The sequence below is a fragment of the Mytilus edulis genome, chromosome 12 (assembly GCF_963676685.1).
Source record: "Mytilus edulis chromosome 12, xbMytEdul2.2, whole genome shotgun sequence".
Classification (NCBI taxonomy): Eukaryota; Metazoa; Mollusca; class Bivalvia; order Mytilida; family Mytilidae; genus Mytilus; species Mytilus edulis.
In genome coordinates, this window is record NC_092355.1 from 10,377,250 (window position 1) to 10,391,547 (window position 14,298).

Here is a 14,298-nt window from a genome sequence, read left to right on the forward strand (position 1 = left end):
AAAGACATTGATATTGCCTATTTTAAATCATTTGTTTATATCCTTACCAAATCCAAGTGATGATATTTTAAAAAATGTTATTCAACTTATGTACAATTTTATATGGAGTTCACCAATTGATAGAATTAAGAGAGATGTTTTACAAAATGATATTGAAGATGGTGGACTCAAAATGATAAATCTTAGTGCATTTATTTTAGCACTGAAGTGTACATGGATAAGGAGATTATTTAAAACAGACAGCAAATGGCAGAATGTTTTTTTGTCAAATGTTCATGTAGAACTTGAAAAATTTTATGGTTGTGGAAGTGTTTATATCCAAAAATTACAGCAACATATCAAAAATAAATTTTGGCAAGATGTTCTGAAAGCATGGCAACTTCTTAGAGAAAAAGATGAATATGACAGTTGGGAATGCTTTCTTGCTAGTCCAATCTGGCTTAACAATAATGTAAAGGTAGCAAATAAACCTATTTTTTATAAAGATTGGTTTGAAAATGGTATAAGATTTATAAATGATATTGTAAATGAAGATGGGACCTTTTTCTCTCATCAAAAGATAGAAGAAATGTATCAGATAAATGTGAATTTCATGAGATATAATAGTATTATATCTGCTATACATCAAGCATCAAAATCATTTGTGGGAAAAAATCACAAATTAGAACTACCTTTAATTCCATCTGCTATTAAAAGACTTGTTAAAAGTTCAAAAGGATCTAAAGATATGTATATTGTTTTGAATAAAAATGGAAGTGTTCCCACTAGTCAGTTAAGATGGACTGAAATTTTTGGCTTTGATCAAAATCATTGGAAAAAAATTTATAAACTGCCATTTGTTGTCACAAATAATACTAAGTTACAGTGGCTACAGTATAGATTCAATCATCGAATCTTAGCTACAAACAAATTTCTTCATAAAATTAAGATTTATGGTAATCCAAATTGTACATTTTGTAATAGAGACATTGAAACATTAGAACATTTATTTTGGGAATGTGAACATACACAATTATTATTAGAACAGATTGAAAATTGGTTTCTAACCAATGGAATTAGTGTACTTTTTACAAAAGAAGTTTTTTTGTTTGGTAACACTGCAAAAATATCAAAAGGCAATGCAGAAAATACTCTTTTTCTTACCATAAAGCAATATATTTATAATTCTAGATGTTTTAAAAAAAAACTGACAATAAACTCAGTAAAAGAAAAGATAAAATATGTGTATGCAATGGACAAAAATATTGCCATGAAAAACAAATGTGAACATCAGTTTCTCAGAGAATGGAATGCTTTTGATATATTACTTAGTTAAGTACAAAAATGTATATACATGTTATAAATGAAAATGCTGTATTTACTATACTAAAATAGAATTCAATTTCTAGATGAATTATATTGAAAACTCACCACACTATCCTCTCTCACTCTCTTTCTCTTTCTATCTCTCTCTCTCTGGTGTTCAAACTGCTTTACTAGTTATCTTATATTTGTATATTTAAAAAAAAAAAAAAAATAACTTCAATCTGCATTTAACAATAAAAATCAATTTAATTGTAATTGATAGTCTGAAACAATTGATTTTTTTAGTTTTTAAAAACGTGACACATGGTTGGTAGTTTTTAAAAAGAATTGAAAGAATATATTAATGTAATGAGATGTGGGTCTATGCCAATAAGACATCAACCCAATAACATAACAAAAACAAAAAAACACCTACTGGTAGTGATCTTTACTTGTTCTTCAACAATGGACATCAGTGTCCTTAGAACATGTCAAACTGGTTCTAAATGGCAATGACTGCTAGAACAATGTACAAATGTCCTTACAATATGGTACGTTGGTTCTATACGGCAATGACTGCTAGTACACTACAAGTGACCTTACAATATATGGTAAGCTGGTTCTATATGGCAATGACTGCTACCACAATGTACAAGTGTCTTTACAATATGGTACGCTGGTTCTATACACCAATGACTGCTAGTACAATGGAGAAGTTTCCTTACAATATGGTTCGCTCGTTCTATACACCAATGACTGCTAGTACAATGGATAAGTGTCCTTACAATGTCAAACTAAGTCTATGCAGCAATGACTGCTAGAACAATAAACACGTGTCCTTACGATATTTCTAGCTGAGTATACGACAGTGACTGCTAGAACAATGGACAAGTGTCCCTATGATATGCCAGATTCTTTATAGCAATAACTGCTAGAATTATGTACAAGTGTCCTTACAATATGTCTGACTATTTCTAGCTGAGTATACGACAGTGACTGCTAGAACAATGGACAAGTGTCCCTATGATATGCCAGATTCTTTATAGCAATAACTGCTAGAATTATGTACAAGTGTCCTTACAATATGTCTGACTATGTCTATATGGCAATGACTGCTAGTACAATATATAAGTGTCATACCAATACGGTACACTGGGTTTATACGGCAATGACTGCTAGAACAATGGACAAGTGTCCTTACAATATGCTACGCTGGTTCTATACGGCAATGACTGCTAGAACAATGTACAAATGCATGTGTCTTTACAATATGGTACGCTGGTTCTATACGCCAATGACTGCTAGTACAACATACAAGTGTCCTTACAATATGGTACGCTGGTTCTATACGGCAATGACTGCTAGAACAATGTACAAATGCATGTGTCTTTACAATATGGTACGCTGGTTCTATACGCCAATGACTGCTAGTACAACATACAAGTGTCCTTACAATATGGTACGCTGGTTCTATACGGCAATGACTGCTAGTACAATAGACAAGTGTCCTTAACATAAATTAAACTGAATCTATATGGCAATAGCTGCTAGAACAATGGCTAAATGTCTTTACAATTTGGGACTCTGAGTCTTTACGAAAATGGCCAAATATCCTTACAAAATGTCAAACTGAGTCTATGCGGCAATGACTGCTAGAAAAATGTACAAGTGTCCTTATAACATGTCAAACTGAGTCTATACGACCATTGTTACTTAGTCAATATAGACAAGTGTTTTTACAACATGTCAGAGTTAGTCTTACTGTCTAGATGGCAATGACTGCTAGAACAATGGACAAGTGTCTTTACAATATGTTTAGCTGAGTATACGACAGTGACTGCTTGAACAATGGTCAAGTGTCCTTATAATATGTCAAATTGAATTTTTATAGCAATGACCACTAGTACAATAGACAAGTGTCCTTATTTTATATCCAACAAAGCCTATATGACAATGGTTGCTAGATCAATGAACATGTGTCTTTACGATATGGTAAGTTAAGTTGAGTCTATACAGTAATATGACTAATAGAACAATGTACAAGTTTCCTTACATTATGGTAAGGTGATTATACGGCAATTGCTGAATTTCTGGATTAATATTCTATTAGAGGATGGCATCCCACATCCTTTGTTTTCTAACATCGTAGTCCGATACCTTTTACAAAAATTTTCTTTTCTGAATCTACAGGGAAAATTAAGCATTACATGGTCAAATTCATCATTGGAGTATTCAGTGTAAAATAGCAGTTGTCCGAGGATCTCATTTAATTTTTGTCAGCCAACAATAAATTTATATTTCTAAAAGTAGGACATATTTATAAGTAAAATACAAGTTTTGTCTTAGAATGACCACCAGGACAAGATCTGCCAACCAACATGTAAAAATAAGAAGATGTGGTATGATTGCCAATGAGAAAACTCTCCAAATGAGACCAAAGGACACAGAAAGTTACTTTATTGCTAAAAGAACATAAAGGGGTCAAATGAAAGACTTGTCTATAAATCTTTCGCAGACGGCCTTTAAGATGGCCATTGTTATATTATTGTTCGTTTCTGTGTGTGTTGCATTTTAACGTTGAGTCGTTTGTGTTTTCTCTTATTTTTGAGAAATTGAGATAAGACGTGGCACGGTACTTGTCTATCCCAAATTCATGTATTTGGTTTTCATGTTATATTTGTTATTCTCGTGGTGTTTTGTCTGATGCTTGGTCCGTTTCTGTGTGTGTTACGTTTCGGTGTTATGTCGTTGTTCTCCTCTTATATTTAATGCGTTTCCATCGGTTTTAGTTTGTTACCCCGATTTTGTTTTTTGTCCATGGATTTATGAGTTTTGAACAGCGGTATACTACTGTTGCCTTTATTTATGAAGGGAAAATCTTGATTTTTGTTATATACGGTTTCCCTTATTTGAGTAAACATTGACGACACCATTATGACATCATAATTGATCTTAAACTGTAATGCTGCGTTTTTTTCATTATTTATTTATGTTTTACCTATTTTGTACTTCGGGAAAGTGTATATGTCTTTATGCTTCACAATACTGACTGCGGAGCCTAGGCTCAGTGTTGAAGACCGTACCTTGACCTATAGTGGTTTACTTTTATAAATTGTTTCATTGGCACTGATACCACATCTTCCTATATCTATGTATATTAATTATACATTTTGTTTGTTGGCTTGTTTGTTTTATTTAATTGTATAATATGTGTTTGAACTGGGACTTTTATGGTAACAATATAATAATTCCAGGTTTGAACGTTTTATTCAGTTGATACTATCTGTATGTGGTGTATGTCACACAGATTTTGCTGCTGAATCCAAGTTATGGTCATGCACGTTAACCAAAATTATTTATTACCTATGCATAAATTATAGTCCGTAGATCTCGGACTCCAGGAAAATTGTTTCTATTTTGTAGATTCTAAGAGATTCCTAAAAATGTTGAAATTTTCCATTTTCCTTTATAAGATCGATATCGTTATAAAAATATATTTTTCTTTATCAAACTATTATAACAAGCTGTTCTCTCACCAATGATAATGTTATCATTTGAAAACAATAGTATTATAGCGGAGGAGGGTTTCAGCCGGCCTCTAAACACAAATATTTACTCGTTCAGTGAAAATGGACGTCACACTAAACTTCAAAATAAATAAACTTAAATTAAATGGATACAATATTAATAGAGGCCATCCCTCACGATCCGAAATTCACAAATATTCCATTTTTGCAAAATTTCTGGTTAGACTAAATAACCATTTTAAACCGTTATATAGAAAGATATGTTTGTTGATTGGAAAAAGTAGTTTACAATATGAAAAACAAGTCATGTTTGTTCACATTTTAACCATTTTTCTGTTGGAATTGATGAGCAATCTGCCTTTTGCAGTTTTGTAAAAGATATTTTCAATATGATTTCCTTCTCGGTCATATACCAAATCTCTAACGATCCATTCGCAATGTTCCTTAAGAATCTTTCATGATATTTTTTCTCGATATACCGACTGACTGACAGCCGTGATATTGATTGGTCAGTCGTCCAAATCGATTTAAAATACCTGTACATACTACCCGGATATCTCTATATATATAGACCACGGTAAGTTATATTTACTTGTTTGAATATTGTTATTCAGTTGCTAGGTTGATTACAACAATTTGTGGTGTTTATAACTGAAAACATTCAAGGTAAATCCAAATAATACTCATTCATCATGCCAGTTGTGTATAAAAAACATGATGTTAGCTGTTATTGTTATTGTAAGATAAATTTTCATTGATCGGTTGACAAAATCTATAGCTAAATAGTATCAATTGTATAAATGTAAACAAACATACATATATATATTTACAAATGGCGAATTCTGTGTTTTAATTTGTTATAGTGCGTTGTATATCACAGACATGCATTTGTACTTTTAAAGATACCTATTTTTTTATAAAGGAAATTCGGCGTGAATGTCAATGAGACTGCAATATTATCCATAAAGACCAAGGAACAAAGACATAGATCTATAACGAAAAATCACAAGTGACTGTATTACGGCCTTCAACAATGAGCAACAATCATACCATATAGGAGGGTATAATAGGCCCCGATATGACAAAATATGAAACAATTTACAAAATAACGTCATGATTTATACAATAGACTAGTAATGTGTGTAAAATGAGTACACAAACAGCGACCAACGACAGACACAGCCGTGGTGGATCCAGAATTTTTCATGAGTGGGGACCTAGTTACTGCCTAAGAGGTGTCAACGTATATTTGTTCCACCTAACAGAAGTTCCAATGGAAACTTTGTTATAAACATTGTCATAATATCTATTTCTGTTGGAACACATATTCTATATAACATTTATTCCGTTTAGGAACATAGACTGTATTATTTCTTCCTGTGGAAATAATATTCAAGAATATGTTTTCCGGCCTTTTGGAACTTATATTATGAAGGAATTTCTATTCCGTGACAGAGGGGCCCTCTCCAGTCACGCTTCAATGATTCCCTATATAATCAACCAAATTATTCCCAGAAAAGGTGGGGACCTTGGCCTCCCTGTCCCCTCTAAATCCGCCTTTGCACAGGATCATACGAAGTTCACGATATAAAAAATAAAGGAGTAACGTAACCCTTTTCAATTCAAAGTTTTAAAAAGTTTTGAAATTTTCGATTTTTGGAATTTTGATTAAAGTTTTAAAATATCAAAATTCCAAATTGTGTAAAAGTTTTGAAGTTTTGAAATTTTAACCAAAAAATTTAAATATTAAAATTCTAAATATCGTTTTTAAATTTGATAGTTTGGAAATTTGATCAAATTTTTAAAATACTAAACCTGACGTGTAATTTTGATTATTTCACTTTTTGAAAGTTTGATTTTTAAATTTTTGATTAAGATATCAAAAGTAGAAAAGGGACGAAAAGAGGGGTACCTGTAAACTGCGAAACGAAATAAAAGTAGAACAAATCAAACCAAGATGAAATGAAAACATACTGATACTTAAAAGTTAATGTATAAAAAAACACAGGCAGACAGTTGTAATTGTCGAAAAATTTGATGCCAAAATAGATATTTCTCAAAAGAAGAGAATTTATTTTAAAACAAGACGCACGGCTCTGATAATGACCATTTTACTTGCTAGTTTTCCCAGCACCCATATTTTAGGAGTAACAGTAAAAACTGACCAAATCGCATTAAATCAAATAGTATGGTTAGGTTGAGTATGTATATATATATTTTCTACTGAACTTTAAGCAGTAAAATGGCTCAATACACGTTGTATTATCTCATTTGATTTTATTTTTGTCTGTTTTGCTCTACAACTTCTTACTTTCTGCAGTCACGTCGGCAGATTAATACATCATTCCTTGTAATTTTGAACGATCATTTTAAACTTTATAATCAACTATAATTTCTGTTCTTTATAAATTGTTGGACTTAAATATTCTGTTTTGAGCGTTCCTGAAGATGGTAGATTCAGAAAAGCACTTCAGTCTTAACTTTTGACGTTTTGTTTTCTTTTTTTATCGATTGCATGACGATCATATATTGCCTTGTATCAATGATTTCAGTTCTATATTGGTACGGTAGGAATACTTAATTCATGGTGTCGCAATGAACGTTGTGCTAGTCTGGAATGTGGGAGGTTTTTTTTTTTATATCTTTTTAACACTGAAATTAAGAGTAAGATCAATATTTGTAGCTTGGAGCCGTGATACTGTTATAAGGTACATAGACTCATCATATATAGATACCAGGATGTAAATTTTGTATTTGCACTAGACGCGCGTTTCGTCTACAAAAGACTTATCAGTGACGCTCAAGTCAAATTAAGTTAAAAAGGCAAACAAGTCATTAAAAATTTTAAAATTTAAAAAGGCCAAATAAAGTAAATGTTAACATGAAACTCATCGTTCTGGCTTTGTAAAAGATGAACTTGCACATTCATATATAAACGTATGCCATTAACATTATTTTCAGCCTGCATACTTACATAATAATTGACGCTGTACATTAAGCGCCCATCTATTCATTTGTAGGTGTCGGCATTTTGAAATTAATTTTTTTCAAAAGTTTATATCAGCGATAAATGGTAATCTTTTTGGGAATCCGATATACAAATATTGTCACTAAGGTGACACTTTTTTTTCTCACTTGGATACTTCTACGAGGGGCTTCAATAATGGTACATAAAACTATTCTGATCCCCAATTTTTTTAAGAAAAAAAAATTCTGTGCAAGCAGAGGACAAAAAGATATTCTGAATCCAGATTTCCCCCATGCCTTTTAGTTTTAAATTTTGAGCTAAATAATGTGATTAGTAGCGATGAAAAACTCGATAAAATTGTTAGTGCTTAGCTTTTGTTTATTCTACATTGGCTAGAGGTATAGGGGGAGGGTTGTGAAACGAAACATTTTAAACCCGCCGCATTTGTGCGCCTGTCCGAATTCAGGAGCCTCTGGCCTTTTCAGTCTTGTATGATTTTAATTGTACTTCATTGTTATATTTCGGGGTTTAGTATGACGTCCATTATCACTGATTAATACTATTTGGCCTACTGCGAGTTGGTCAGTTTTCACTGTTACTTCTAAATGTTGGGCACTGGGGACACCAAATAGCTCTGAATTATTTATCTCAAACGCTAATCTTATATCATGTATATTAGAGATTGAAATCAACTTATTTGATGCCAGTTTAAATAGGTTTTATATTTTTTTAATAGATGCACAGGTATAGGGGGAGGGTTGAGATCTCATAAACATGTTTAACACCGCCGCATTGTTGCGCTTGTCCCAAGTCAGGAGCCTCTGGCCTTTGTTAGTCTTGTGTTATTTTAATTTTAGTTTCTTGTGTACAATTTGGAGTTTAGTATGGCGTTAATTATCACTGAACTAGTATATATATTTGTTTAGGGGCCAGCTGAAAGACGCCTCCGGATGCGGGAATTTCTCGCTACATTGAAGACCTGTTGGTGACCTTTTGCTGTTGTTTTTTCTATGGTCGGGTTGTTGTCTCTTTGACACATTCCCCATTTCCATTCTCAATTTAACATCCTTAAAATTTCAGGATACTGTTATTCCATGTGATGTCTTATATATTTTATAAAACGACTTCTTCTTTTAATTATTTATTTCGTAATTAAAAATGATTTGATATATTTCTTACAGTGATTACAATGATTTATGTTATAACAATGAAATAATAAAATGAAATACATCACAATAGAACACTATATATATATATATATACTATCATACGATTTTTCTTGTGTATTCCTTATAAAAACGTCCTTTTAGAAAACATGCATGTTTTGGAGGGTTGTTGTCTCTTTGACACATTCCCATTTCCGTTCTCAATTTTATTGTGAATGGGTTGGGCGCCCTTAAACATGTTTAACCCCGCCACATCTTGTATATATGCCTGTTCTAAGTCAGGAGCCTCTAATGTAGTGGTTGTCGTTTGTTGCTGTTGTCATATTTGTTTTTAATTCATTGTTTGAGTTTTTTTTACATTTGTCATTTCGGGCCTTTCATAGCTGACCCCGGAATGAGTTTTACTTATGGTTGAAGGCCGTACGGTGACCTATAGCTGTGAACCTGTAAGTTGATTCCGTTGAATTCATATGTGCATAGATATCTATATTTATTTTATCCTTATTATTATTAATTGCAGGATAAACGCTTGGATAACAGAAGTGAGTATATATAAACCCCTTATATAGTACACATAAAGGAGTTTTATATCAGGCGATTGAACTGGAAAATGTCGTCGAAAAAAACGAAGATTGTTAAACCAGTTGGTTCAGACCTAGATCTCTGTACACAACATCGGGAGATATATGTCAAATACTGCTCACAACACGATAGTCCATGTTGTACTAAATGTATCGCTGAGAAGCACAAATCGTGTAAAGAAATCATATCATTGGATGATGCTATTCGTGATTTTAAAGGATCCGTCGCTTTCAAAAAGATTGAGAATGGTATAGTTCTTGCTGCGAAAAATATCAAACAAATCCGGAAAGAAAGTGAAGCAAGCGTCTCTGTTATTTCCGAGGAGAAAACGAGAATTGAAAAAGAAATTCAACAGGCTAGAAATAAAATAAATGACCATTTGGATAAAATACAGGACCACATGTCCAAAGAATTACTAGAAGTGACGAATAAAGCAACGAAAAAGAGTAGTGATTTAAAAGGTGTCATAATTGAAATGGAAAGAAGCATTGTAGAACAACAATCTAAAATTGATAAAGTTAAAAAGGGTGCTATAGATCTTCAAAGTTTCTTATCTATGAAGGCAACGGAAACGGAACTTAATAAAATGGATAAAACAGTAAATTCTATCATTAATGATGGTGAAGATGGCTTAATAAGTATCAATTTCAATCTCGATCCCGCCTTGGAGAATTTGACGCTAAACTCAAACAGTTTCGGTCACGTGACAGTGGAAGTTAAACCTTTTCTCAGTAAAAGCATAGAGGAAATCAGTTTGGATTTACTAAAAACAATAAACACACAAGTCAAACAAACAGAAGGTTGCTGTTTACTAGACAACGGAAAGTCGGTGTTTTCAGACTTTTTGAAGGATCGCCTGACCGTCATTAGTGAGAACGGAGAACTCGATTTTCAAATCCCGATCAAATCCTCACTCCACGGTCTCGCAGCTATCGACAGTCAAACTATAGCCATCTCACCCGGAGGCTCGGCTCCACATGTAATAAGCATTGTTGACATTAAAGACAAATCAATCATGAAGACTATTCCAGTTGATTCCGAAGTTGATGGTATGGTATACAGAGAGGATAATCTAATCTACTGCGCAAGGAGAGACGGTGTACAAATGACAAATCTTACAAACGGTGTCACGGCCACAATTCTACAGTGTAACCTAGGCCAGTTTGCTAACATTGCCAACTTCAAAGATAAACTTTACGTCACAGACAGAGATGAACACACAGTGACATGTTATAATATGAAAGGTACTGTTCTTTGGACATTCCAAGACACCAAAGTTCTCCAGAGGCCATGGGGTATAACATTAGACAAAGACGGGAACATTTATGTCGTTGATTGGAAAGATAAATTGATGGTTTTATCTGATGATGGAAAAAGGTACAAACAATTACTTTCTGCCAAAGATGGGCTGAAAAGTCCGACAACTGTATTTTACCATAAAAGTACAAATCAGCTGTTAGTAGCAAACGAGAAGAATACTGCTCTACTGTACAAATTAGTATGAAGTCAAGTGACATTTAAGGTATCAGTGACAACCAATCATGTTTGACTTAAAAATCAGTGAATTGTATAGGATTAAGTCAAAATAACAAAATCCGTTAACAAACCATTGTTACACTAGTGTAGGGAATGTTTCGTTTAGATTGACTGATTTATTGTACTTATAATAAAGAGAATTCTAAATTAATATTTGATAGTTGAGTGAAAGATCAAGAAAAAGGTGCTTATTTTACGACTTTAATGAACTTGTTTAGCAAATTTGGAAAGAGACAGAATCCAAGACATGTCATATGTACCTTATGGTATTGCTCTATTTAAAAGGTGGTCGTACTATACAGGAGGGAGCAGAAAATATTTACTTAAATGCTGAGATAATCGATGGACTTTTGGTACAAAAACACTTCACTCCATGGCTAGAGTTGTATTTCAGTATCAATACGAATCACCAAACGCCCACACAAGTTCAATAAAGGTTAAAAGGGGACTAGAAAGATCTTTGACGTTGAATGATTCGAATACTTATCTTATGTCATGTTTACCTTTCGACAAGACAACAGAACGGTATGGACATCCTCTTTATTCTGATGTTGATGGGAAGAGTGTGTCTTGTTTCATGGAAAACCGAGGTATCCCTGTTCTGTCTTGGTATTTCTGCGACTTCTTTCGAGTCAAAAATTATATTCGATTCCGTTTTCTCCCGAAGGCACTGAACAAATTGTTCCATTTTTGACCGATTCTTACAAGCGACTCACTCTGAAATTTCGTCTGTAGCCTATGCTCCGGTTATAGATGTCAAGCTTAGCGACATGGCGATAGCATTTACAACCATGAAACAATGATTAGATATGTCAAAACGTGCTGGTCAACAATATGCTGTGAAAACATTTGACAATTAATTGTATGCTGTTGCCCAAATGTAAAATGGTCTATGCCAGACGTTTTCGAGGATTAAATTTGGTATACATGGTGTATGATGCTCTCATTGCTCTGTTGTTTAATTTGGTAGCATGCTTCAATTGGTGTAAATACAAAAAATCGATTAATTAATATTGAACCAAATCTGGCTGAATCGGTAAAATCTGTCTTTATGTCAGGTGAGTACTCAATCAGACATAAACATGGAGCCTTAAATAGTATCTGGAGTGATATGGCTACAGAGAAAACTATCATTAAAGATCCCAAAGGTTTTAGATGCATCGTAGAACTGACAAAAAAAAATACCCACTTAACTTCGATGGATGCATTAGACACATCCTTACACATTTTAGTTCTGAATTGAGATCAAGATCGGGATTAGACATAGCTGCAGAAATTGAACCCGAAGAAAACAAGCCAACGGCAATGACACGAGTCAAAAAAAATGTTTCTGATTTGATAAAGTATATGCATTCAAATATGACCGATCCATTTAACGTTAATGATCAGGATTATCTTCTTAAATCTTTTGAGGAAGGCTGCTATAATGAGTCTGACACCCATGTACCTTTTGATAGCTTTTATTTGTGTGTTTTACTGTCCTATATGTTCACCCATTTGTTTGTATTGTAGTCCTGTCATGTAATGTTGTCATTTAATGTTATATTTAACATTGCCATACAAGTGAGAGGTTTGACTAGCCACAAAACCAGGTTCAACCCACCATCTATTCTAAAAATGTCCGGTTCCAAGTCAGGAAAATGGCCATTGTTATATCATAGTTCGTTTCTGTGTGTGTAACATTTTAGTGTTGTGTTTCTGTTGTGTCGTAGTTCTCCTTTTATTTTTGATATTTTTCCCTCAGGTTTAGTTTGTAACCCGGATTTGTATTTTTTCTCAATCGGTTTATGAATTTCGAACAGCGGTATACTACTGTTGCCTTTATTCATTCTACTATTTCGACGTCTCCTCTCAATACTTACGATGATACGACCAAGACCTCAAAACTCAAGTGTAAAGTAGGTGACTTTGGTAAGGCACATATAAACCCAGTAAAATTAGTTCGTCGTGCTTTAGTTCTTGCTTATGACTGTAGTGAGGAAATTAGCATACCCTAATAGTCCCATATCTTCAGCTCTGGTCCATGATGATGGTATCATGTAGAAATATTGTAAATCTGATATAATTCACCTCCTTGAAGAGGAAATTTACTCCTCTTTCAATCTTCCAAGTTATGACAATATTTATCAAAGGTACCAGGCTTATTATTTGATACACAAGACGCGCGTTTTGTCTAAATTAGACTCATCAGTGACGCTCAGATAAAAGAAAGTAAGAAAGTCAAACAAGTATAAAGTTGAAGAGCATTGAGGACCAAAATTCCAAAAAAGATGTGCCAAATACGGCTAAAGAAATATATGCCTGGGATAAGAAAATCGAATATTTCGAATTATTAATACTTTAAAAAAACAGTAAATTATACAAATGACCATATAAATGATATTAATGTCAACACCGAAGTGCTGAATACTGGGCTGGTGATACCCTCTGCCAATAAGTTTTCAAACGGGGGATCAGGAATCGCCGTTAGCATTGTATAATTCGAAGGGAAAGTTCAGGTATCTTCGTGATGATCTAAACAAGCTAAGGGTGGAATTTGTCGCCACAAAAGACACTAGTCTTATGAAAATTACCCCATGTGAAAACTCGGGTGTCGTAGTTCTCACCTTATATTTGATGCGTTTCCCTCAGTTTTAGTTTGTAACTCGGATTTGTTTTTTTCTTAATCGATTTATGAATTTCAAACAGCGGTATACTACTGTTGTCTTTATTTTACAGCACATCCCACGTGCAATGCTTCAAACGCAAGTTTGGATGAACTCTCATATTGCTAAACCAGTGATCATACTTTCCAAAGACTCTTGTTGGCCAGAGGGTAAACATAGTTTGCTCTCTGTTTTCTTTGAAGGACCTTTGTCAGTAGATTTTTTCCAAGACCTTGTTTGTACGTATACGGGCAAGGGAAAACAGCTTGCAATAACAACTATGTATGCAACCAACAGAAATCCGCGTATACCAATATTTGTTCATGTGAAGGTCTGATGGTTGTATATATTATTTTACTCACCGAGCAATATTGGAAGAAGACGACGATGAAAACGATGACTGCTGTCAGGTTTACGAAAGTTGTCGTGCCCTTTATTCGTTAAAATACCCCATACAACCATTCTTTCTGAAGGTCCATGCATGTGTGCTTTTGTAAGGCAATGGCACATACAACCTAAATATGTCATAGAGCTAGAATATACGCTATCATATCATATCATTAAACTCATTTGATTTAACTGCCTTGTGA

General features: G+C 33.6%; 1 protein-coding gene across 1 annotated transcript; it reads left to right on the top strand.

Annotated features, from left to right (window-relative positions):
- Positions 1–5,388: 5,388 nt before the first annotated feature.
- On the top strand, positions 5,389–11,149 carry LOC139497098 (uncharacterized). The gene is made up of 2 exons (XM_071285155.1): positions 5,389–5,477; positions 9,466–11,149. The coding sequence occupies exon 2, from the start codon at positions 9,556–9,558 to the stop codon at positions 11,029–11,031; it is 1,476 nt and encodes a 491-aa protein (XP_071141256.1). The 5' UTR covers positions 5,389–5,477; positions 9,466–9,555; the 3' UTR covers positions 11,032–11,149.
- The last annotated feature ends 3,149 nt before the right edge of the window (positions 11,150–14,298 follow it).